General features: G+C 46.1%; 1 protein-coding gene across 2 annotated transcripts in view; it reads right to left on the reverse strand.

The window, feature by feature from the left end:
* Nucleotides 1-1,758: 1,758 nt before the first annotated feature.
* The window catches only part of LOC138284690 (3-galactosyl-N-acetylglucosaminide 4-alpha-L-fucosyltransferase FUT3-like), a 75,295-nt gene continuing 49,793 nt past the window's right edge, over nucleotides 1,759-27,260 (reverse strand). Inside the window, exons 1-2 of one of the 2 annotated variants that reach the window (XM_069223766.1) lie at nucleotides 4,532-4,787; nucleotides 1,759-3,826 (exon numbers count right to left, since the gene is read on the reverse strand). In XM_069223766.1, coding sequence (XP_069079867.1) covers nucleotides 2,760-3,818 — 1,059 coding nt within the window. In that variant the 5' untranslated portion in view covers nucleotides 3,819-3,826; nucleotides 4,532-4,787 and the 3' untranslated portion in view covers nucleotides 1,759-2,759. Of the gene's footprint in view, nucleotides 3,827-4,531; nucleotides 4,788-27,260 lie in introns of those variants that run through there. The other variant, XM_069223765.1, reaches the window with a different exon arrangement.

A 27,260-nucleotide genomic window follows, 5' to 3' on the forward strand; every position in this document is an offset into this window, starting at 1 on the left:
TCAATGGCCTCCCAGCAACAGCCCAGTTGACCTGCTGCAACTGGACCTGCCTGGACCTGCAACTGGATCTGCAAATGGCCCTGTCTGAGTCCTGCTGGCCTCTGTACAGTGAGTTACTGATCTCTAAGAAGTGCCCCCCCCCCTGGTCCTGAACCCTTAGCTGGCATCAGAGTGCAATCCTCTGCAAGAAAAGGAGATATCCTGTAGTTCTGGACTCTTTGTGCCAGATTTTGAGAAGGTAATTTTAACCTTGTCCCTATATCCTGCCCACTCTTCACTGTGGTCAGCCTGAACTTGTGACTTTCCCCTAACCCCGGTCTAACACAACCAGATGACTGCGAGTGGCGCTTTGTGCTTTTAGGCCCCATACCTACCTAAAACTTTAACATTGAATATCTCTGGTTCTACTAACTGAATTCTTGTTGTTTTGGCAGCACATTTTATTCATTACAATTTTGGGACTTTTCTTGTGCTGTGTTTTCACTATATTACTGTTTGTGTGCTGCATAAATACTTTACAAAATGCCTGTAAGGTAAACCTGACTGCTTTTGTGGCAAGCTATTGGAGGGTTAAGCATGGGTTAATTTAGTGACTTTTGTGGTTCACTCTGACAAGGATTGTGGTTGTTGCCCAACCAATAACTGGTGCCAGGCTAACATCAAGAGGAATAGTCTTCACAGGTTTATTTGCATCAGCACCCTTTTTCATTGATCTTAGGGCCTGAAGTACTAATCATTGTGGTGGCAAATGCTGAAATTTGGTGTTAAGACTATAAGAATGCTTTTTCATAGGTACTAGTCCCAAAAACATTTCCGACTCATCAAATGGGATTGCAAATGGATTTTGTATCTGGAAGGAGAGTGTCTTAGGCATCCTTTCAAAATTTCAAATAATTATGCTATGTATCAATGTTTTGCAATCAAAATCTGTTCACAAAACAGAGGAAAGTTACTGTCATCTCAAAGGAGATGGTAACCTATTTACAAAAGGGAAGTGGATTTGGGATGGCTGGTGTTGGGTCCCAAGGGCACAGGACCACTGCCAAGTCTCAAACAAAAAAGCTTTTCTTTGTAAGCTTAGACTTGTTTCCTTTAAAGGAAGAGTTGCATTTAAAAAAGTTTGTTTTATTTAAAAGAGATCACGGACACAGTGGTCTTCTCACCCCAGGAGGACACCATCCCTGACTCCAATCTTAGTGAGTTGCAGTTTGCAACCCACCTCATTAATATTTGTGAGGTAGAGGTCGGATTACAACCTACTACAATCTGACATATTAGTACATCGGTTGGTTTGTGTAATTCTGTATTGTAGTGGTGGTAAAACTACATTTGCGACCAATTATTCATACATCAGAGTCATAATTCTTTAGGCAGTCATGTCTGCCTGATCAGGAGAACTAAAATGCTGTATCCTGCATTATGCTGCCATTACAAATATATGTTCTGTGTTATGGGTGTGAATAGAAGTATACATTAATGTACTCATCTTCCGTTAATTAATCACAGATCCACTAACTTACTAAGCTGTTGAATTGCATTGCGTTCTAATTGTAACTATAGTTCATAAGTCTTTGTAGTCCTACCAAGATGTCCACACACAAAGTTCTGAGTAAACATGTCAGTGGTAGTGGCAAAGGGAGCCTTTGTAGGGAAGACATTTGACATACTTTTGGATGGCAGTGCTACTGTAATTCGAAAGGAAACCCCAGTTGAGAGCAGGGCATTGAGTTTAGTATTTTAGAATAATTCATAAAACACTTACAGTTAATCACAGACTTTATTCCATACATGGTTTTGAATCCTGCATCAAAATACATTGTAGTCACCTACAATAAAAAAAAATCTAAGTAGTACTTGGGAATCGGGGCACATTGAATGGAGATATAACTAACAGGTAAAATCGATGCATGCAACAGTGATTCAACAGTAGATGGCACAGTACAGGGTGACCAAGCAATGTCAGTCTAGAAACAGGTGGAAGAACAAATATCAAGGGATTGTCTTTTAGTGTGCAGGAGGAGGTCTTGGATGGGATTGCAGCTTACGGTTATGAAGGTAGTAAATCCTTGTTTTCTTCCCTACCTTCTGTAACTCTTTCTTCAGTTTCCACCCAACCTTACTTGCATCTTAGCAGTGCTTAATTTATAACCAATAAGTGCCAGGGCCTACAGTTTTGCGGAGCCCCGTGCCTTTAGCTCCAGATACTCACTGCCCCTTTATCTCGCTCTTGCAGATCTTTTTTCATTCCCACTTTCTCCCTTTGAAATTGTTGTTCTGTCTTTTTCTTCCACTTTCTTTCCCCTTTTCGTGTATGTCTCTCTCTTGGTCTGGATGAAAGTCTGATGAGGGAAAATAAGTGCCGGCCACCAAAAATTAGTGCAAATGGTCCCCACCTGCCTCTACCGCATCAGATTAAGCACTGCCTATCAGTGACTTCTTTGTGCCTTTGTCTCTATTGTGGTGGTTTGTTTGCCAGTCAGATTCAAGTCATCTATGTTGTTTTTAAAAGTACTCTTTCTCTCAGGCACTCTTTCCCTCCCATTTTGATGTTCTCTGGATATTACCCCCAGTTGCTAATTGTCAAAGCTTCCTTTTACTCATGGATCCCTCCCTATTTCCTTCTACCTCCCACCCTTTCTTTGGCTCTGCCCCCTTCTCTCCCTCTGCTTGTGGCTTTGCATCTGACACATTTCCTTCTTCCTGTCTGTGCTCTGCTTTCTCTGCTGTGTTCTTTTTTATTTCTAGTTTTATACATCTCCTTATGATGTAAACCACTTGGCCACACTAGGAATAGTCCTGTAGGTTGGGGGCTGATTTAGGTAACTGCATGCCTTGCAGTAGTGCATTGGCCAGCTCGAGACTCCCACCACTTCATATCGATATCTCCAAGTAAAATAACTCTGGTATTTCTTATCATCCTTATCCAGTGCCAGAAGGTATTCAGCCAGCGCCTTGGCACTGGGGAAATCATCCACATGGATGAAGGCTTCACCGGGAACAAAGAGTTCATAGTTCTCACGGGTAGGGCCTAAAACAACAGGCACTGTCCCTGACAACAGTGCATTATTCCAAAACTTCTCAGTGATGTAATCCTGATTTTCAGAGTTTTCAAAAGCAAGATAGAATTTGTACTGGGAGAAGACCGAAGTTTGTACGCCTCTACTGAGTGGCTGATGACCTGGTCCAAATACATCCACATGCAGGTGTTTCTTTAGCTCCTCATAATAGTGGACTCTTCGGATTTTTGGGTCCCAGTTAGAAGTCGCCCATGCCACTAGCTTGGACTTGACTGGAATGCTAAAGTTCTGAGGCTTACTGGTCAATAAAGTCCATCCGTATGGGGTGAAGATATCTGAATCACGTCTGAACGTCATACTGATATTTATCAGGTTCTCTAGCATGTTTATATTGGAAATCTTGCTTGGAGGCTCTAAATTGAACCAGATCCATCGTTGATTGTGTGGCCTTGGTTCTTTGGGCAAACTATTTATATTGTACATGATATCCCAGTGGTGCATGATAACGGCGTCAGCATTTTTGTAAAACCTTCGGTCAGATGTGTAGAAGCAACCCGTGTGGCCAAAACGCTCCGCACACTGATTGAGGGGGAACTGCCCTCCGAAAGGAAAAGTCCAGAGCAGAATGATCAAAGGGGGCTGCACCGATGAGACTGTGGTGTCTAGAATGGGGCATAGAACTCCAGTTGTACGATCCCATAACATCTGTATGTAGAAGATCAGAGCAAGAGTGATGAGAATTAGGAAAAAGATCCAAATGTGTAATCTCTGGCAAGGCAATGTTCTTGTAAAGCAAACCATGTCGTATGCTGCAAAAGCGAAAAGAAGTAGAAAGGAGGGTGAGAAACGGAAGGTTACAAAAAGTAATTTGCAAGGACGTATTATACAATATGGAATAGAAACAAATTGATAAAGACTAATTCCTGCATCTCAATGATGAGATCACATGTCATCACCAATGGCATCATTGATAATGTTACTGCTGCAGACATGACATAAACAATTGTAGGTTAGATAATTCCAATAATAACATTTCAACTAACTCAGTATAAATTCAGAGCATGTGCACCGTTACACAGTACACTAGTAAAGTTATTTGAACTAAGTATATCGTTCACATTGACACAATTTACTGTACATATGTTTAGTACATTTTATACACCTGTCTCCGTACCCAACATAAGTAGTTAATTTTGTGTACATTGTAGCATTGCACTCATTACTTGCACTGATTCGAAAGAGTCTGCATAACATGTCGGCCTAGACTAGTCCACTTTGTGTCCACTCTATGTGTCTCTCAGACTACCGTTGGAATCGAGTTTACCATGTCCCAGTGGTTTTAGCATATAGTAAGAATTTGAGGTTAAATATTGCACTCATGTGGCTCCATCTCCAGTGTCGCAATACCCTACTACTTAAATACACAAAAGGGGAGAGAAGCCCTGAGGTCTATTCTACCCTCTTCCATTGTCAGCAATAAACACATTTCTAGAAGAACAGGGCTGCAGTCATACCTGAGATCACCAAACTGGGACAGACGTGATACTGGGAATTGCAAACCCTAGCCCACAAGGCTTTTTACTTTTTCCAGGCGCCGCACAGCTTCAGTAGACTGCAGTGACAAAGCTAATAGCTCCAAAACCCTACCCGTTTGCTTTGCCGAGGCTTGGTGCGCGCGCATGTGTGTGTGTGTGTAAGGTCCAGGAATTCGAGGCCTGTAGCCTTTGCATTTCCTATTTTGCACTGTGAGAAATCAGGGACGGGTGTATTTTCACAAATGAAAAAGCATCTCACTCTTGCCCTGTTGTGTAGTCACATTCCCGCGCCCGCGTTGGCGAAACAAGGAGGGGGGTTTAGAGGACTCTCCCACTCCAAATCTTGCGAAAGTGCACTTGTACAAACAAAATGCCATCACTCACAGGGAACAGAGACACTGGTTAAAGTGGGCTGACCCACTGTCTGATGCTGCGTGCTGTGGTAAGGGAAGCAGAATGTGAATGTCACTCAAGCAGAACATCGAATTAAGAGGGCTGATGGAAAGCTTCTTCTGAGTGTATTTGTATTATTATTTTTAGGGGAAAAAATTAGGCTGGATTAAAAAGATAAATCTGTTCTCAGGCCAGGTCTAATAAAAATTGTATGGGGGAAAGTAGTAGTTTGGGATAGTTTTTTTCAAAAAGTAACTATTCTTAGTAGCTTTATTGTAAAGGATAATACACAGTACCCTTTTAGGCTTTGAGACCTTTACAGAGTTTTCTTAATGGGGATCTATTCTGATAAGGTGTAATACACACGAACGTCCTGCTAGACATGAAGAGAGCGAAAATAAAAAAAATTCTACCTGCCGCGTACAGTGGCGATATTCCTGTTTCCAACCATTTACATGTCTTACACTGTACCTCTTTTGATGCCTACCAGTGCCCACTTATCAGACATCCACAGAACTCTACTATTGCCCCCTTGATAGAAATGGGGCCTCCAGTTGGCAGTGCTTTGCAACAGTGGGGCCGCTATGGAAAAGTAATGGTAGGGTGGGCCTCGATTAAAAAAATAAACAAATAAATAAAATAAAAGTTCACTTACCTGTGAACGGTCGCCACCTCTCCTCTGTCTTCTTCTCTTCCTGGCAGCACACAGGTTCACAGACTCCCCATAGTCAATCACAACGCTGCTGCCACCAGCCTGAGAGCAGCGTAATGACTGGTCTGAGCAGCCTGGTTCGGTGCTCACACAGGGAGTGGGAGCCTGTGCATGTTCTCCACCCAGCTGTGCAATACAGCAAGGTGGAGAAATGTTAAGTGCGCATGTCTGTTTGGCTGGCCAAACCGTCTTACGCACTTACAGTGCACATACCACTCCTCCTCCCTGTGACACAGCCCAGCCCCACCCCACCCTAACCTGGCTCATCATTAAAAAATAAAATGATAATAACATTGTGTTATTATCATTTTATTTTTCCTTTTTTGCACTGCTCAGAGCAGTGGGGCGACACTTCTCCACCTTAGTGGAGGAGCCACCGCTGGGTTGCACCCTGTCCAAGTAGGGATCATCACTCTAGCTGGGGTAAGGGAGTCAGACACCTAAGATAACCCCTGCTCAACCCCCTGGTACCTGGGCAGGCAGGGTTATCTCAGAGGCAATGTGTAAAGTATTTGTACACACACCCACACCCACCCACACACACACACACACAAAGTAACACATTAAAAACACTACAAAAGGCCTCCAAACTAGTTTAGAAAAATGGGCAATATTTATCTGAGTAAAACAAGCCAAAGACAACAAAAATCCAATATACACAAGTAAAGATATCACTTTTTAAAAGTTTAGATGGGTTTTAATCCATAGAAATCAATGGTTGTATATTTTTAACACAAAGTACCTGGGATGTGTCAAAAAGAAAGATGATGCAACCCAAAGGTGAGGTGAGTTTCTGAAAAAGAAAAGCAATGCGTTGGTTCCTTACTATGCAGGGGAAGTGATTCAATTCTTTCCTCGCTGGAGATGTGATGCATCGGTTCCTTACTGACACAGGAGGTAATGCATCAATTCTTTCCTCACGGGAAAGGTGATGCAATGATTTCCAGACACGTGGCCTTGGTTCCTTACTGTGGTGCTGGGTCGATGAAGAATTGATGCCCAAGGACAATGCGTGGAAAATCCAGAAGTGCTATGTTCGTGGAACTGTGGTGAAACAGGTGCTGTGTCGATTCTGCATCTGCGAGACCGGTGCTGTGTCAAGTCTCCAGCTGTGAGACAGGCCCTGCATCGATATTTCAGCCACAGTGAGTCAGTGCATGGATTTTTCCCTTCAGGTGACCAAAATACACTTCCAAGGGCCCAGGGACTGCAGTTGGCACCACTTGGCAAGTCAGGACTCTCAGCAGAAGAGCCCAGGGACTGGCAGCTAAAGTCTTTGATGTCCCTGTGACTTCTTAACAGGAGGCAAGCTCAGTTCAAGCCCCTGGAGAACCTTGGAAAACAGGATATAGTAAGCAAAGTCCAATCCTTTCACTCCCAGGGTAGAAACAGCAAGCACCAGGCCAGCACAACAAAGCAACAGGCAGAGTGGAAGTCCCTCCCACAGCATCCGACTCTTCTTCCTGGCAAAATGTTCTCAGTCAAGAAGTGTTCTAAGTATGTGGGGTCAGAGGTCCAGTTACTCATACCCATTTCTGTCTTAGAAGTAGACAAACTTCAAAGAGAAGTCTTTGCAGTGCACACAACCCTGCTTTTCCCTGCCCTGGCCCCAGACACACTTGAGGGAGATGGAGACTGCTTTGTGTAAGCACAGGCAGAGCCCTTTCCAGGTACAAGTGTCAGCTCCTCCCGCCACTCGGGCTCAGGAAGACCCATCAGGATGTGCAGGGCACACCTCAGGTCCCTTTGTGTGACTGTTTAGAGTAAATTCACAAACAGCCCAACTGCCATCCTGACCCAGAAGTGTATTCCACGGACAGGAAGAGGCACAGAATGGGTAAGCAAGAAAATGCCCATTTTCTAAAAGTGCCATTTTCAAACTCACAATTCAAAAAACAACTTCACCAAAAGATGTATCTTTAAATTGAGATCTCAGAGACCCCAAACTCCAGATCTCTATCTGCTCCAAATAGGAAATTACACTTAAAAGTTATTTCAAGGCAATGGCCATGTTACCCGATGGGAGAGAAAGGCCTTGCAATAGAGAAAACTGAATATAGCAGTATTTCACTATCAGAACACATAAAACACACCAGTACATGTCCTACCTTTTAAACACACTACACCCTGACAATGGGACTACTTTGGGCCTATTTTGACTTACAAGTAATAAAAGGGAAGGTTTAGGCCTGGCAAGTGGGTGCACTTGCCAGGTCGACATGGCAGTTTAAAATTGCACATACAGACGCTGTAGTGGCAGGTCTGAGACATGTTTACAGGGCTACTCTTGTGAGTGGCACAATCACTGCTGCAGGCCCACTGGTAGCATTTACAGGCCCTGGGAACACACTGTGCACGGTACTAGGGACTTATTAGTAAGTCAAATATGCCAATCATGGATAAACCAATCACCAATACAATTTAGGCAGCCAGCACTTTCCCTTTACCTCTGGTTATTAGTGGTAAAGTGCCCAGAGTCCTGAAGCCAGCAATAACGAAATTCAGCACAGGATCAAAATCAGGGGGTCAGAAGGCAGGGAAACCATGCCAATGGGTTTAACAGTCGTCTTGCGATCTCCATCATGAAGTATTTTGACAAGTGCAGATCTTTTACACGGCTTGATAAATCTAGAGTAACGCAACACAGTACAAATCACAGCATTGAGTACTGTGCACTAGAGAGGCATTCTCACAGTACAACCATGGATTTTGACACATTCCCAGATTTACCATAAGTGGTAGACCTAGGAATGCACCAAAACTGCTACACCTCCCTAAGTGAGGCGTAACAAGGAGAAATATGTTTAGTTGTACTATTTTTTTCCTTCTTCTCTGTGTCCTGCACTCTGAAGCAGAGTGCTCAAGGTGTGAGATTTGATGTGTTTTAGACTCAAATCCCCAGAGCATGATGGTTAAAATGAATGATACAAGCAAGAATGGCTGAGGGTGAGACTGTGCAGCACACACAGAAAGAGACAAATGCCACAGGGGATTGTTTTTGTGAACAAAGGTTCTCCTTCCTATACAAAAACAATCCTGCCTACAAAGCAGGCACCCTTGCAGCATGGTGCAAGAGTGTCTGAGCTGGTGCTAGGCAGCTTATTGTGAGCCAGTGCTGGGAAATGACAGGAATACACCATATATTGTTAAGGACAGCATATTCTTGCCCTTTCCTGCCCTTTACAGATGACTTGCTGCTCTGAGCTTTGTCATTATTTCATAAATATGCCCCTTAGGGCCACATGTACGAATATTTGGAATTGCGATTCCCTAATTGCGATTCCATGTGAATCGCAATTAGGAAATCTCAATTCCAATTGTAAGAAACTCCACTGAGTTTCTTTTGCAATTCACTGTGGGTCGCAAATAGACCTGCCTCATTAATATTAATGAGGTATGTCGCAATTTGCGACCCACCAGGAATCGCAAAAATAACAGAGATGGTGGCCTGCTGGTGTCAGCAGACCACCATGTCTGTGATTGCTTTTAAATAAAGCAATCTTTTTTTTAAAAAACACAGCCCATTTTCCTTAAAGGAAAACAGGCTGCGTTTAAAAAGAAAAAAATGAAAGTTTCAGTTTCAGTTTTTAAGAGTAGGCAGTGCTCCGAGGGACCACTGCCTGCTCTTAAAAAACGTTTTGGCATGCATTCACAAAATTTGGTGCTAACTGCGATTCACTGTCACAAAACAATCATACATACCATTAGATTCGGTATTAGGAAGGGACGCTCTGGACACGCCCCTTCCTAATACCGAATCGCAGTTTGGGCTTTGTACATCCCAAAAAGCATTTTTCTAGTCGCTAACGGGCCAATTCGTGTGACTAGAAAAATGCTTTGTACATGTGGCCCTTAGTCTCTAAACATGATTTTGAGCAACAATATTCAACCAGAACAGTTTCCACAGTGTTTGAGGTCACTGCCATAGGTCATAGGATATATTGGGATTGTAATAAGGTGGACGGAATACCCTTCATGTTTGTGATCGAGTAACCCCATTCACCAAACTCTGAATCAGACTATAAGTATTGAAAGCAGTCTAGAGTTTTTAAACAGAGTATTCTCAGCACAGCAATTTCTACATTATATAAAAGCTTGTGTACACCAGGTACTAACCTATGTAAATCTACTTGATTAGCTTCAGAAGACTGACCATCTGTAACGTTTTCACCACAGTATGAAGGGTGGATTTAGTATGACCTTTAGCACCTTCAGACCCTGGGTATTTAAGGTGAATAGTTGCTTTTTGGACAGGTTTTGCACAGAGTGCACACTGTGTTTGTTTTAATGCCCTGTGATGTATTTCACTGTAACTGTTTCCATACTCTTCATAAAGAAAAATTGTTTACAGTATCCACTTTTCTATTCATATCCACTTCATTTCTCACTGTAGGTTTGGTGACAATGAAGGGTTCGATACAAGTAAAGACTGTCTATATTAGGGTGCCAGTAATGTAAAATAAGTTAAGTATCTGGAGAAACTTTGGGGGTCATTTACAAGGACCTAGTGGCACACTGTGTCAATTTTATTTTGGCTCCAGTGGTGCAGTGTGCCGGCCCATATTTACAAGGCCATGCAAAGCCACTTTGTGTGCTTTTTATGCCTTGTAAATATGATCCCCTTTCACGTATACCACTGCATGAAAGGGGCATTCCATGGATGTTGCTGTGGGTGTTCCCAGGCAACACCCGTGCAATCTGATGAAATGTGATACATTCCCAGATTTACAAGGCTAGGAATGCATCAGATTCTTATGCCTCCTCAGGTGGCACTAAATGGCACAATGGGGAAAAATAACATTATTTCTCCTCATTGTTTACTCTTTCTATGTGTGCTACAGTCTGCAGCACATATATAAAGAGGAAAACAATCATCCCTGCAGCGCAGGCACCCTTGCATCATAGTCCAAGGGTTCCTGTGTTGGTGCTAGGCAACAGTTTGTGTGCCAGAGCAAAGGAAAGTACAGCAATGCATCAATTTTCTATAAATACGACACATCCCTGCACTTTCAAAATGATACAGCGTGGTGCAGCAAGCTGGCTTGCAGCACCATGCTGGGTCGTTTCCTTGGAGATGAGGCCCCTGGTTTTCTCTGAACAGTTATATACAGATTCACCAGCGTTTGCAGTAGGGCTTACCCATCTATCTGTGTTTGATTGTTAATCTGAACCTGGCTACCTATGAAGTGTATGATATAGTGTCAATGTTGCACATACAGCAAGCTTGCTTCACCTAAGGGAGTGATATGGGTTATGGCATTAATGATTCTTGATACTATCCTGAGCTATTTTACACTTACTTTCATATGGCTAATGTTTTGGTTGATTGGTCTTATTTCTGCTATTATTCTTATAGCTGCGAGGATGCCTGACTTAGTGCATTCTGATTGTTAAGCACATCACGGGCATATGCTAGACCTATACTGGTATCTGTTTTAGCCCAGTCGTTATGGAAAAGGTTCCTATTTCTCCAAGGGAATCCTGTGGCCTGCAGGCTCATCTGATTTGCAGCATGCCATTCTGTCCTCTGCTGGCAGTGGTCACAGCGATGACAGATGTTTTGTCCCATAGGTGGAAATGCTATGGAGATTTGTGGTCTGTGTTCTCCTGTAGAGCACAGGTGTCAAATCAGTCTGCTAAAATTCTGGGTGATTCAGTTGGTAGTACAAAAGTTGCTGAAACTTTTCAAACACTCCAAACAGTCCATCATTTTATTTTGATTCAGTTGGTATTCAAAGATTTTCCACCCCCTGTCTGGAGTTGGGTGTTTAATTTAAATCATGGACATTACACTGCTGTGTGGTACATAAACAAACATAGGAGTGTGCTCTCTTAGCCCATATGTCTCAAAGTTCTGGGTTGGGACACTGAACCACAGCTTACAATGTCTGGCTGTGCGTGGGCCACTATGCAGGCTCTCTGAATGTCAAGGCAGACATACTGAGCAGGCGTCATCTTGCCGACCACAACATCTGTTGCAGTCGATCTTTGGTCCCTTGGGCATGCCCCAGAGAATGCTCAGTGTCTGCTGTTTTGCAGTTTCTATTGCAAGGGACTCTGGGAATGCATTTCTCTTGAGATAAACTGTAGTCTCCATTTACACGCATTCGATTTATCATTCAGGTTAAGAGCAATAATGAGTAAGATTATGTGCAGTAGATCTTGCCTGTTCAGGGCTCGGCTGTAAGAGTGTGGTATTCAAGATTGCTCTATCTCCCCGTTTGTCCTCTTCTTCTTTTGTTCAGAGCAACCTCTTGTAAGGAACAAATCTCCACTGGAATATTAATCACCTGTATCCCAATGCTTTGAGAATAAATGTGGCAATTAAGTGCCTTTGATTTACTCAGGAAGGTGGTGGAATTCATCCTTGCTGTTTACTGTACTGTCACAAAATTTGTCTATTATGGTTTTTGATAACACTTCTTCATGTTGAGCATAGAATAAAGTTGATCCAGTCAGGACATGATTATTTTATGGACTGTATTTTCTTCGGCTGTGCAAGACTTTCCATGGACACTGTGAAATGTTACCCATCTGACTTGTCAGCTTTCCATTGTTTCCTGGATCAGCCCTCACTTTTTAAATGGCCATCTGTGTCCCACCTTCTCTATTCATCATTCCCCAGTGGAACCCCAGCTGCCCACAAAGTTTCTTACGAGGCCTCCACTTATTTTTTCGATGTATTCACCATCTGAGCCCATGTACAATTATTTATTGAAGCTTCTTACACTGAAGATGGTAGTTCTTATGTCTGTTGCCAATCCTAATTGCATAAGTCAGTTGTGGGTCCTTTCCTTCCCTTTTCAGTTGACCTTATTCTTTACAGGCATGCTAGTGTTTCAGTTGAGAATGTCCTTTCTACCTAAGGTGAATACCCCATTTTCCGGAAGACAATTAGGGCCAGATTTAAGAAAAGTGGGTGCAGCGCCACTTTTCTTGTGCCCCTTAGTGCCTCCCTAATGCCACCATGTGTGTGCTGTATCTAAGATACGGAACACCATGGCAGAAGTTAGGGAACAACCTTTGCAGGAATTGCATCAAAAATGTTGACGCTAATTTTGCAAAGCTCCTGAGGCCCATTGTAAACAATGGTGTGCCTACTTTTAACCTCTGATCTGAGCAAGGGTTATAAGTGCCGGAAAAAAATACGCAAAGAAATCTTAGATTTTTTTGCACCATTTGTTCAGCCCCCCTAATGGGGAAACTCCCCTTTGCATACATTATGCCTGGCACAGGCATAATGTAGCGCAAAGGGTTACAAAATGGCGCAGTGCATGCATTGCGCTACTTTGTATGTTTGGTGAGGCGATTTTGGTCTTGTTGGGCCACATTAGCATAAAAAAAAATGATGCTAATGTGGCACAAGGAGGCGCAAGGGGCTCGTAAATCTGCCCCTTAATTACCTTGCTGATGTTCTTTGCCTCCTGCATCCTACCAAGAAGGAGGAGGAGAAGCTGCATCACTTAAAATCTTGTTGGTTCCTGAGCATTAACTTTGACAGGTATCGGGACCATAATGTTGATGATCAACTTTTGGCTTTACTGGAACCAGGAAGCGCAAGGCGGTCCAGAATTGATAATTTCCTGCTGGATTGCCCTATGCTCTAAGTTATGCTATCGCCTTGCCAAGGAGACAATTGCACCAAGGTGCATACCATCAAACTGATTTTTCAGTGTTGTTCAGGCATGCTTACGTTCTGGAAATCTACCTTGTAGGAGGCTGGCCTGGTTTATAGTGGGTACCTTGGGTACCTACACCTTACACCAGCTCCAGTTATCCCTTATTAGTGAAATGTAGTAGTGTTCTAGCAACCTAGGCTGATAGAGGTAGCTATAGCAGAGCAGCTTAGGCTGAACTAGGAGACATGCAAAGCTCCTGCAATACCACTTATAGTTACACAGTGTTATCCAAAATAAAGGTAGTTTATTTGGCTGACACAGTACCAAAAATATCTTAGAGGCAATACTCCTTCTGGAGGTAAGTATTATACACAATATATACACTAGACACCAAATAAGGTAAGTAATTAGACATAGGATAGTGCAAACAATAGGAAATGCTATAGAATGGAATGGGAGAAAATAGGTCTAGGGGCAACACAAACCATATACTACGAAAGTGGAATGCAAATCACAAATTCCCCCCTAGACAAGTGTAGTGTGTGCAGAATAGCTGGGAGAGTAAGAATACAGTAAAGGTAAGTAAATTACCCCACCCCAGAGCCCAGAAAAGCAGGAGTAATGTACTGCAAGTTTCCTTAGGACACACTACACCTTGTGATCAGAGTCATTGCAAGAACCAACCAAGTCTGCAAACAACAAATGGTGGATTCCTGGACCTGAAGACCTTCAAGGAAAGGATACCAAGGCCAGAAGTCGAAAGAAGTTCCAGGAAGGATAGGAGTCCCTGCCAACCTGGAAGAGGGTGCAAAAGAAAAGTCCCAGGTTGGACAAAGACTGCACAAATGCACCAAAGGAAGATGTCAGCGTGTTCCTGCATGATGCACTGGATGTCCCACATCGTGAAGTTGGACGCAGGTGAGTTTTGGCACTGGATTCCTCCAACAAGCCTTAGTTCCCGCAAAGTTGTGTTTTGCATCAGATAGGTGCTATCTGGACCCAGGAGGGACCTGGGGGCCTCAACTCTGTGTGAGGAGGAAGAGGGGGCTCTCAGCACTTCAGAGAGCCTTCAGAACACCAGATAGCACCCACGGGAGTCCCAGGACACGGGGATAAAAGGAAGTGCAAAATGCTGTTGGTGCAGCACTACAAGGTAAGGTCCCGCGCCGCCAGAGAACAACTCAGCGAATTGAAGCATCACAGGATAGAGTGCTGGGGACCTGGGCCAGGCTGTGCACAAAGGAATTTAGCAAATAGTGCACAGAGGCCTCAGTAGGTGAAGAAGACGCATTGCACAGGGGTACTGTCGTTCTGGGGGAAGGCAAGGTCTTACCTCCTTCAAATTGGGACAGCAGGACCTCAGGACAGTCTGTGCCATTGGGGTCCACCCTCTGTGTTCCAAGGAGCACGCTCGTCACCAGGAGAGGAGTCTAAGAGAACCAGTCATCAACTTTGAAGGTGCCTGCTTCAGCAGGGAAGTGACTTTGTCAACCCACTGGAGATTTCTTCAGTCCTTCTGGTGCAGGGTGAAGACAGGGAGTCCTCAGAGCGTGCACACCATGGAAACTGTTGCAGTTGCTGGCTGGAGCTCAAGTTGCAGAAGAAAAGTATCCCTTGTGGATACTTTGTTGCTGTTACAGCAGTTCCTGGAGCAGGCTGTGGTTGATCCAAGGTTGGAGGATGAAGTAGTAGTTGCAGAGGATTCCTGCCAAAAACTTGCAAGTAGAATCTGAAGAGAACACACGGGAGAGACCCTAATTAGCCCTGAGAGGGGGATTGGCTACCTTATCCGGTAAGGACCTATCAGGAGGGGTCTCTAACGCCACCTGCTGGCACTGGCCACCTAGAGCACTCCAGAGTGCCCCCAAACCTTGCAAAGCAAGATGGCTGAAGTCTGGGACTCACTGGAGGAGCTGTGGGCACCACCCCTAGTGGGGTGATGGACAGGGGAGTGGTCACTCCCCTTTCCTTTGTCTAGTTTCACACCAGAGCAGGGGGCAAGGGGTCCCTGAACCGGTGTAGACTGGCTTATGCAAGGAGGGCGCCATCTGTGCCCTTCAAAGCATTTCCAGAGGCTGGGGGAGGCTACCTCTCCCCAGCCTGTAACACCAAAGGGAGAGGGTGTAACACCCTGCTCCCAAATGAAATGCTTTCTTCTGCCTTCCTGGGACTGAGCTGCCCAGACCCCAAGAGGGTAGAACCCTGTCTGTGAGGTGGCAGCAGCTGTAGCTGCAGTGCAAGCCTCAGCGAGCTGGTTTGGCAGTATTGGGGGTCCATAGTGGAGCCCCCAGGATGCATGGAATCAGCTCCCCAATACCAGATTTGGAATGGGGGGACAGTTCCATGATCTTAGACACCTTACATGGCCATATTCAGAGTTACCATTGTGAAGCTACATATAGGTATTGAACTATATGTAGTGCATGCATATAATGGCGTCCCTGCACTCACAAAGTCCCGGGAAATGGCCCTGAACTATGTGGGGGCAACTTTGCTAGTGCAAGGGTACCCTCACACTTAGTAACTTTGCACCTAACCTTCAACAAGTGAAGGTTTAGACATATAGGTGACTTATAAGTTACTTAAGTGCAGTGAAAATGGCTGTGAAATAGTGTGTGCACTATTTCACCCAGGCTGCAATGGTAGGCCTGTGGAAGGGTTTGACTGAGCTCATTATGGGGGGCAAAAGAAATGCTGCAGCCCATAAGGATCTCCTGGAACCCGGATGCCCTGGGTACCTAGGTACCATATACTAGGGACTTATAAGGGGGGTTCAGTGTGCCAATTGAAATTGGTATATGAAGTCAGTAACCTACAGTGACAAATTTAAAAGCAGAGAGAGCATAAGCACTGACTTTCTGGCTAGCAGAGCCTCATTGGCACAGTCAAGCACTACTGACAACACACATTAGGCCACAACCTATGAGCACTGGGCCCTGGCTATCAGGATCCCAGTGAGACAGGCAAAACACACTGACATATTGTTTTTTTTATCTATGAGCACCTAGCAGGATCCCAGTGACACAGTAAAAACACACTGGCAGACACTCACAAACAGGCCAAAAGTGGGGGTAACTATGCTAGAAAGAGACTAATTTCTCGCATGCCTGGCTGTAATGTGAGCTTCAATTTACACTTTCACCATTCACTACTACTAAGGCTCCAGAGTCCACAGCGATGGTCATATTGCCAGGTCTGTGCTACAAAACCTGTTGGTGTGACTGTCTTCTCAGACCCACCTCCTTGGAGCAAATGTTTTTGTACTAATTCACAAGTGAGAAAACTGTGGATGGAAGTATCCATCAGAAAAAAAAAGTTACTTTAGTTTAGTAGAAGCCCTACTGGTGGATATTCTGCATTTCTGCAAATTCTCCACTGACCCACTAGTCTTCACATTCTTATGAATGGCCTTGCATATTTTGTTAACAAGGATCCAAGTTAGTTCTGTGTGTACACCATCATCATACTGTCAATCTCTATCAGTCTTGTATACATCTCTGAGGGAATGGAAAAGAGCACAGTTAATGTGCCTGTCAGCCCTGGGGCGCTATTGCAAGAGTTTCTGGATTCAATGGGGTATCTTGTGGATTCACAAGTTCATGAATCTGCAAGTACATATAGGGGGTTATTCCAACTTTGGAGGAGGTGTTAATCCGTCCCAAAAGTGACGGAAAAGTGACGGATTTACCACCAGCCGTATTACGAGTCCATTATATCCTATGGAACTCGTAATACGGCTGGTGGTATATCCGTCACTTTACCGTCACTTTTGGGACGGATTAACACTCCTCCAAAGTTGGAATAACCCCCATAGTGTTACTGAAGGTAAATAATGTTTCCTCTTGGTTCTCTTTACCAGCTTTCATTTGGAGCTGGCTTGTTTTTTAAATTGCACTGCTTGGCCTATAAAGGTGTAGTCCTTGATGCATAAAGGTATGGTTGGTTTTGCACTGTGCAGTTTGGTTGCTGGAGTCTCTGAGAAGTCATAGTTTATTGGCCTCTATTGGAATTGCTAACTACTGGTGTCCAGTATAACTGAACTCCAAATTGAATTTGGCCCTTTAGCACTTGACTCTTTGGCCCCATATTTATACTTTTTTTGCGACTCATTTGCGTCATTTTTTGCAGAACAGCGGCACAAACGTACAAAATATAATTGTATTTTGTAATTTTGCACCGCTTTTGCCTAAAAAAAAGGATGCAAATGCGGCACACAAAAAGTATAAATATGGGCCTTAGTGGTAACTAGACACTTGGGGGGTCATTCTGACCCCGCCTGGCTGGGACCGCCAGAAGACCGTACCGCGGGGCGGTCATTCTGGGTTTCCCACTGGGCTGGCGGGCGACCGCCAAAAGGCCGCCCGCCAGCCCAGTGGGAAACACCCTTCCATGATGAAGCCGGCTCCGAATGGAGCCGGCGGAGTGGAAGGTGTGCGACGGGTGCAGTAGCACCCGTCGCGAATTTCAGTGTCTGCTGAGCAGACACTGAAATTCAAAGTGGGGCCCTCTTACGGGGGCCCCTGCAGTGCCCATGCCATTGGCCCATTGGCATGGGCACTGCAGGGGCCCCCAGGGGCCCCACGACACCCCTTACCGCCATCCTGTTCCTGGCGGTCGAAACCGCCAGGAACAGGATGGCGGTGAGGGGGTCGGAATCGCCATGGAGGATTCCCATGGGCAGCGGAAAGTCAGCGGTACACCGCCGACTTTCCGTTTCTGGCTGCGGCTGTACCGCCGTGGTCAGAATGCCCTGCGGAGCACCGCCAGCCTGTTGGCGGTGCTCCCGCCGACCCCGGCCCCGGCGGTCCTTGACCGCCGGGGTCAGAATGACCCCCTTGGTGTGAGCACGGCGCACAGGACACAATGAAGCACAGTTATATACCTCAATAAGGTTGCCATTCCATCCAGTGCTTGATTTGCAAGAAAAAAGTACAATAGGTTTCTTACGAGGCCTCCACCCATTTCCACCACTGGAGAGTAACACTGATTCATAGACACCTTCTATTGTGATCGAGGAAGTGTCTTGATTATGACTAACATCCGGACACTTAATGCAATGAACCACTATACCATTTAGGTCACAATATAGTTAGTTTCCTATAAATGTTTAGTTGTTAGTATTTTGTGTCTAAAACTATGACTATTTTTTATGCTGTAGTTGTGATTCTGTCAGAAGATGGTACAAGGCTGTTGGCAATTTATTATAGCCAGTAGAATAACAGAACCATTTGTACCAGTTTTCTTTTAATATTTCATAATCAGGACAGCTATGTGTGAGACAAATATACAGTGTCCACACCACCTAACATTGGTTCAGGTGGTGCCTACCAGCAACTACCAGCTCAGAATAAGTATTGCTTCTAGCAGTGCTTTAGTTTATAATGAAAAGAAAAGTCCTTTATTACAGATAAAAGTGAATACGAATGCTACATGTAGTAAGCTGGCTCTCTATATAGTGCACTAAAATAAAGTTCACTGTGCAGAGAGTCCAGTGGATCCCCAATTAGTATTACAGATGCAAAAGTAGATATGACTAATACTCTATGCGCCGCATTTGCGCCATTTTTTTATGCAAAATCGGCGCAAACTTACAAAATACAATTGTATTTTGTAAGTTTGCGCTGCTTTTGCGTCAAAAAATGATGCAAATGCGGCGCTAAAAAAGTATAAATATGGGCCTATGTGTGATAGTGTGGGCGAGCAGATAGGTTTATCAGAGGGTAGTGCTAAGCATTTGCTGTACTCACAGAGGAAAATGATACACACTCAAAGAATAAATCAGGGACCAATTTAGAAAAGTAAAATTTATTTTTATATATATTTCAATCCCAAGAACTTCTTATTCAGGTAAGTAGACTTTTAAGCATAAAGACGTTGCAGTTTCAGATCACTCAGTGCATTTTTCAGAGTTCTCTAAATGTTATCCTAAAGAGGAAAACAATGTTCAGCAAGCACAGGTTTAACCACGACTTGCAAAGTGAATCTCAGGGAGTTAAGGTAAATAATGGCACTGATTGGAACCACACCAATAGGTTACACCGAGTGATACTGGGGTAGCCGGGGGCAGAGGTGCAGTACGATTTTGGGTGCCCAATTGTTACCTATGGGAGTTTGGTGCTCGTGAAGATAGGCTGAAGTCAGGCTTCAGGCTCTGGCTCTGGCTAGACAGCTAGTCAGGGCCAACAAAAAAGTAGGTAGTAGACTTGGGGTGCTCAGGGACATAGGTGCACCTTTGGTCCTCTTCTCCTGTTCCCAGGGGCAACGGATGTGGGGGTGTCCTTAGGCATCGCGTTTTCACATCCAGGAGAACTTGCAGTAGGGGATCCTGTAATTTGAGGCTGCAGGTGTAGTGGAGGAGGCTAGCAGTGGTGGATCCAGGGTGTACTTGAGCTCTTAGGAGCTGGGGGACATTGTTGGCACCAATGACCCAGCTCAGCAGGGGGGGTCACTGGTGCAGTGGTTGCTGAAGCTGACAGATTTTCTCTCTTCACAAGCCTGTAGGAGATGAAGCTTGTGTGTTCGGGCTGCAGGTGTCTCAGTAAAGTCCAAGATGGGTGAGACCACACTGGACTCAGTCTCTGGGCAGCTGGGGACCCATGTTGCCACCATCAGTTGGCTTCACCTCGGGTCGTGGACATCGGGTGCAGTGGTTACTTCCAGTGTCGGGTTTCTGGGGTCCAGTAGCTGAAGTCTTTTCTCTGGAGTTTTCTTCTTGCAGGGCAAGTCCACTGTCCACTGTCCACGGGAGACTTGAGTCTTTATTGGAGGCTGGACAAGTTGGCTTTTTTTGTTCAGGATTCTTATGCAGGCAGGCCGGAGGGGTTGGGTCAAAGTAGGCTGCTTCTTCTTTTCTTCTTCTGCGAGTGCACCTCTTTTTTGTCCAGGTCTTCTTAGGTTGTCGAAATCTGAGTTCTAGGGTTCAGGGCTGGCACCTAAATAGTCACTTTAGGGGCATTACAGGGAGTGCCAAGCAGTAGCCAATGGGCTGACCACCTTTGGGGTGACTACAGCCTTCTTATGACCTCTTCAGCTGGGAAATGGGCATAGCCCTAACCCTAGAGGCCTAACTCTTTCCAAACAAGATGGAGGAATTTGAAAAGTGGTGTACACTTCAGTTCATCCACCTTATGGGCGGGACTGGTATGAAGTGGGCACTCGTCCTAATTTAACTAATTTTCCCACCTGTGCTGCAGCCACAAGTGGGGTCAGGCAGGAGGGTTGGTCATCTCTGCCATTTGGAGAGAACTGGGTCGCATTACAAAGGCAGCAAGGCCTTTGAAACTCCCCACCTTGGAATGTCCATCCTGCCTGGGAGAGGAGGTCACACCTCTGGCCAGGGCATGTTTTTGTCTCAAGCCCTCAAGAGCACTGGCTCTCACCTTGGGATTCCAGAAATGTGCCTGTGGTGGCTGAAATGGTGAGGACCAGTCAGTCAACACACTAGTAGTTTTCAGGGGGCCCCCTTAAGGTGCCATTTGTGTGCATTTGTTAATAAATCCATCACTGGGATCAGTGAAGGATTATTATTCTGAGATGTTTGATACCAAAAATCCCAGGATTCACATTTCTTGGGCACTTACTATGTCTGAAAATCGACAAAGACATAGCAGAGGCATATCTGCACATGCAAATATGCCTTCACATGTAATATAATGCACCCTGCCTTAGGACTGTAAGGCCAGCTAGACATATATTGCATGCAATGTTTAGGGGACAAGGCACACACGCTGTGAGGCAGTCTGCAATGGTAGTCAGCATAAGGTTGGTGCTGGGTCCCTCAGAGTGGCACAAGTGGTGCTACAGCTCTGAGTGGTGCTACAGCTCTGAGGGGCCCTCTTCAGTATCCATTTGTTAGATACCAGGGGTACCATTTACTAGAGATTTATAGGAGCTGAAGGGCCTGGTCACTTGGGGGTCAAGTGATCGGGGGCCTGATTTATGGAAAGTTTGCACTGCCTTTCTGTCATTTTTTGAGGTAAAAGTGGTGCAAATTTAAAAAAATATAATTGTATTTTGTCAATTTGTGCTGCTTTTGCATCAAAAAATGATGCATAGGCGGCACAATCTTGTCATAAATCAGGCCCCTGGTGTCTTGCTTCAGGGTGGAACACTGGCACTGGGGGCCTGCTTAGCAGGAACCCAGTGCACTTCAGTGGAAGTTGCATCTAAAACCAGGCAAAAAGTGTGGGGGGTGGGAATACTGCAACCAGAACCCAGCTCCTTTCACTACACACAAAATAAAGGTTAGTAAAGAACCAGATCTATTTACCCCCTTCCTAGCCAGATCTGAGTCTAAATGTTGCTATAGCACCTCAGCGCTAAACAATAGGGCCCATTTTTATGGCCTTTGTGGCACAGGACAGCACAGCAAGTCACCTTGCTGCGCTGCCCTACGTCACAGGGAAAGGCAAGGAATGTCCAATACGGCACATTTCTGTCCTTTCCCCCTGAGCGGATGCCCTTTTTGGCAGCCTAAAGCGAATGCAGGCACCCTTGCACCATGGTGCAAGGGTGCCTGTGTAGCATGCATGAGTGTTTTTGTTCAGGAAGAGATACCTTCCAGGACAAAGACAATCCTGAGAGGCTTTCTCGTCTTTCTACATGTACTGCAGAATGCAGCACACATAGAAAGAGGAAAAAGGAAAAAACAAGGAGAAGTTTCTTTTTAGAGTATTCCCAGGTTTACAAGTTCTTGTGAATCTGGGAATTGGTCAAAATCCATTGATGTTGTGTGGGAAAACCTACGTAACATCCGTGGAAACACATCCCTGGCGCAGAGTAATGTAACACAGCAATCTGTACTGTGTTACATTACACAAAGTGGCTTTGTGTGGGATCATAAATCTCATTTAACGTTTGTGTCACTCTTGCACCATGTTGCATAAATATGACCCTAGATTTTCTCATAAGAATAGGTCTGTATTAAATAGTTCTTGAATCCAAGTGTTTGTCTCACTTTTTAAGGACAACAGCCAGATGTAGAGTGTTACCCCTGGAACTCAAATCTCTTTGCTACACAAGTGTGCAGCTCACATGTGGGCTAAAGATGATCCTAGAACAAAGTACTGGTCAGGCTGCCCAATATTTACCACTAGAACTGTCCAATCAGCTCTCTTGCATAGTTCATTTTTATGGGGCTCCTCCAATCAAATACTGCTTGGTCACTGCATGATCCTTTCATGCCTGATCCATTCCAAACGGAGACCCATCAATCAGCACATATACTTCTGTGGATTCAGCCCAGACAGAAGGAGACATGGAAAGCATTTAGGGATTGCGAGTGGGTCACATTTATGACCTCGTGCACTGTCTACATTACACATGGCCACAAACCTCAAGGGGGCGTGGCCAAGATGGCGACCGGAGAGGCAGCATAATCTGCAGCTCCGATCCCAGCCGAACAAAATCTCCTGCTAATAAGCGATCCCCGATCCATGTTGGCGGATCGCATGTCTCCCCGCTGACCTGGGGCCGCTGGGGGTGCCTTGGCTGTGATCGGCCGCGTGGACGCTTAAGGAGGCTGAGTGGAGGGGCACTTAGCCCGAATCGGACCGGGCGGAGTTGAGGCCTGAGGCGCGGCCACGAGCCTTCGTGAGTTGAGGTGCCTACCCGATGGTGCGGAGGCCGAGGGCGGGCTCCGGCTGCCCCGCGCCGCTCGGCTTGGATGCAGGAGTCCTGTGACACCGTCCGGTTCATGGACGGGGTTGAGCGTGCCGCGCGCACCACGAGCGGCTGGTCGGCGGCGCACATCAGGCCGTGCTGCTCCGGTGCCATCGGTCCTGGGGGCCCGTAGATTGGTGCGTTCCCTCCTGGGTGCCGCTGTAAACCCGCTGTAAGGAAGAAACTAATAGCGAAGAGGTGCTGCGCTACATTATCGCACCACAAGACACAGGATTAGATAAAAGCTACGAAGTGGCCGGGTCCCTGGCCTGAACAAGTGTGGCCCCGGTCTACTGTGTTACCTGGCCCTACAAGGAGGTAAGCAACATCTGTTACCATTGCGGGCAAAGTTTGCCTCTAACGTAAGGGGAGCAGCAGAAAAAGTGCTGGGTGTGCCATTCGCCCCCGCAGGGGCAGTTGTGCTCTACATCCTGTGGTTTGCATTTACCACCACCTGCCGAGTAGATACCAAGTGGAATAAAGTGTAGGTACATGGATGCGGAAACCTGTTACTATTGTGGGTGATCAGTTAAAAACCTGAGCGCGGATGATCTCTTTCCCAAGTTATTGATCTGAAGGGATACAATCCGGGCGGTTTTGATCAGAAGGCTCTCCCCTGGCAGCCTCTTTCACTGCTGTGGGGGCCAAATGGGCAAGCCAAAGATGGCGAAAGCACCCTCGGGGGCTATGGACGCTCCAGACGCCCCAACTAAGGAGCAGGATAAGACTATCCAGGCGTTGCGGCAGATGGAGCTCACTTTGTGCAACCATAATTCGCAGTTTTAGAAAGTGTTGAAGGCCATTGTGGAAACCAAGACCACCTTGGAATCAAAGATCGGAGAAGTAGTGGTGGATGTCAGACTACTCAGGGCCGACCAACACGTGTTGGCAGACCGGGTCTCGGACGCGGAGAAGGACCTTTTTGGGTTGGTCCCAACGGCCCAAACACTACAAGAAAAGGTACTACGTCTGTCGACAGAGGTGGATGGGTTGAAGCGCAGAGCTGATAATGCCGAAGGTAGATCAAGACGGAACAATATCCACCTGGTGGGATTCCCAGAGAGAGCTGAGGGCCCTAGTGCCAAACTGTTTGTAGAAAAATGGCTGGCAGAGACTGTTTTACGGGACAAAATCCCGAAATTCTTTTCGATTGAACAAGCTCACAGAGTCCCGGGCATACCAACACCGACGGGAGCACATCCTTGTCCCATAATAGCCAAGTTACTCAATTATTGGGACAGAGACCTCATACTTCAATTGTTTCGCAAGTTGGGACCGCAGCAATTTGAGAATGCATCAATCACAGCTGATCCAGACTTCACCGCGGAAGTCCAGAAGAAACGTAGTTCCTTCTACCAGAGCCTTCGTGAACATAACTTCAAATATGCGCTCTTGTTCCCCGCCAAACTACGTGTACAGGACGGGCCCACGGTGCATATCTTCACCTCATCAGATGATGCCTGGACCTGGCTTCACGCCAAGGGTCTTGCCCGGTTTGCACACTTGGAAAACTCAGAGGAGGGTTGGTTGTCCCCCAAGGAGAAATGCAGATGCCGGCCGCGCTCAAAGATCAAGTCAACTGTGGAGCAGCGCTCCCGTCTACTACGCGAGGTGACGCGATTTGTGGCCGATCATCCAGCGGAGACATTAGAGCAAGGTGATAGCAAACCTGAGCATGAAACCCATTCTGACTCTGCAGACTCCCTCCCAGGTCCGCTTCTCACCCCGCGTTCGGCAGGTGACATTTGACCTGCACTTATTTTAGCTGACTGTGTATGTACTGAGTCCCTGGGCCTTCCACGCGGCTGGTCGGAGGTACCATTGGAGATCTGACAGAGATGAGGTGTGTGGAGCGTGGTGAACGCCCTTGGGCCTCCCCTGTTGGCACACTGTAAGGTGAGTTGAGTAAGTCCATCCGCAGGGCTGGGAATGTGCACCTTTAAAGCTGGCCTACATCACCCGCGCCCCATTCCATATGGACCTGTTCGACCTTATGCCTGCTAGCAGGAATTGTTTTGTTTTTGCACACTCAGGCCCATATTTATACTTTGTTAGCGCCGCATTTGCGTCGTTTTTTGACGCAAAATCGGCGCAAACATAAAAAATACAATATTTATACTTTGTTAGTGCCGCATTTGCGTAGTTTTTTGACGTAAAATCGGCGCAAACGTACAAAATAAAAGTATAAATATGGGCCTCAGTGCTACTGTTTATTACTGTTGTTATTTCTCTTATTTTTCTTCAATGGGGTTATCCCTCTGTTTTTACATGGGACTGCTACGTCCATGCCACACATTACACTTATCCTAGTGAGTGGTGAGTACGCTGTGGGCTCTCGGGGGCGAACATAGCTGGGGTAGGATGCTCCGGGTACTCCTTATGGTCATCATGGGCTGGGATCCCTGCGCTCCCCCACCATTCTACCTTCCCGTATTTCTATGACTGTGCAACGACAATCGCATACTCCAAGATATAACGTGTTTACATGGAATGTAAGGGGGATGGCGAATCCGCGCAGGCGACAGCGCATACACGCCTACTTAAAACATCACCAGGTACATTTTGCCATGCTTCAGGAAACACACCTGTCGGACGCCACTCTGGATAAAACTCGGACAAATTGGAAGGGGCAATTGTTAGGCACGGTATCCTCATCTTTTGCTCATGGGGTAGCGATCTGAATCGCTCTGGGGGTGCCCTATGTGGTCACTTGCACACAGATTGTTCCTGATGGCAGATATGTGGTAGTGGAGGGAAGCCTGGATGGTGCGCCACTGGCACTAGTGGCGCTGTATGCTCCCAATACTAATCAACCAGTTTTTTTACACACATTATCAACCGGACTGCTCCACGATCCAGCAGTAGATAGCATCTGGGGTGGAGACTTTTACTGTGTCATGGACATTCACATGGATAGGTCCTTTCCACCACTTCCGACTGCCCCGAGCCTTTGTATCTCACGCGAGCTGGCTACATGGAAGTCGCAAACAGTCTATGTGATGTTTGGCGACTGAGACATCCGTCACAGCACGAATATTCCTTTTACTCCCCCGTCCACGCTCTACATACCAGGATGGACATGATTCTCACATCGCCGGCTGTAATACAAAAGATCCATGCGTCGGGCTACCTGGCTCGCACTATAGCAGACCATAGCCCTCTATGTGCTGTACTGGGTTGGGGTAAGCCACGCACATGGATCTCTACGTGGCACCTGCAGGTGGAAGCACTATCTGACCCCCCCCTTTTGTGCTGAACTTGCCCAGTGTCTATCCACTTACTTCTCTATAAATGATAACACAGTCTCTAACTGTGCAATTGAATGGGACACCCACAAGGTGGTGGTGGGGGACACTGTATGGCTGCCTCGGTGGGGGTCCGACGGGTGTTGATAAGGGAGATTGCGGGTCTGGAGTCCCGGCTGCGCGAGGTGGAGACCGCAGTGGCAAGCAACGAGATGACAGTAGAGGAGCTACAGTCACTGAGGGCAAGTCACAGAGAAGAGTATACCAGATTGAGCAAACATGATTATCGACACTATATGACACGTAAATATGCAGAGGGAGATAGGGCAGGCCGCTTACTGGCCTGGCTTGTCTAACAGTCCTCTCAACCCTCGCCCATAGGAGCAATCCGGTTAATTTCAGGGCGGATAGTAAATTCACAGGTAGAAATCAATGATGCTTTTTACAATCACTATTGGTCCCTATACTCATCCATTCCTCCTCCACCCGCAATGCAGAAGGCAGATTTTTCAGTGTCCGCTCCTCGGACACGCTTACAGCCTGAGCAGGCTGACGCGTTATATGGTCCAATTCGTACAGAGGAATCTGCTTAGCGCTATCACAGATGGCCCGCAACAAAGCACCTGGTTCAGACGGCCTACCAGTGGAATATCTGACATCTCAAACTGATCACCTCCTACAGCCACTGCTTCAAGTGTTCAATGAGGCACATGATAGGACACAATTACCTGACTCGATGAACGAGGCTCTTATAGTTGTGCTCCCAAAGCCTGGCCGCGACACCCTAGACGTACGATCATACAGCCCCCTCTCCTTGCTCAACACAGACTGCAAGTTGCTGGGGAAAATTTTAGCCAACAGACTCCTTCCCTTTTTGCCGCATTTGGTTCATGAGGATCAATCAGGGTTTATACCTGGCAGAAATACCTTCCTAAATATTAGAAAATTACTTTGTATAATACACAGCGCCAACTATGAGTCCCCCACCAATGCGGTGGCCCTGTCCCTGGATATAGAAAAGGCGTTTGATACGCTGAGCTGGGACTTTCGTATCGGCACGCTAGAAGTGATGGGATTTG

This window comes from Pleurodeles waltl, chromosome 3_1 (genome assembly GCF_031143425.1).
Source record: "Pleurodeles waltl isolate 20211129_DDA chromosome 3_1, aPleWal1.hap1.20221129, whole genome shotgun sequence".
Classification (NCBI taxonomy): domain Eukaryota; kingdom Metazoa; phylum Chordata; class Amphibia; order Caudata; family Salamandridae; genus Pleurodeles; species Pleurodeles waltl.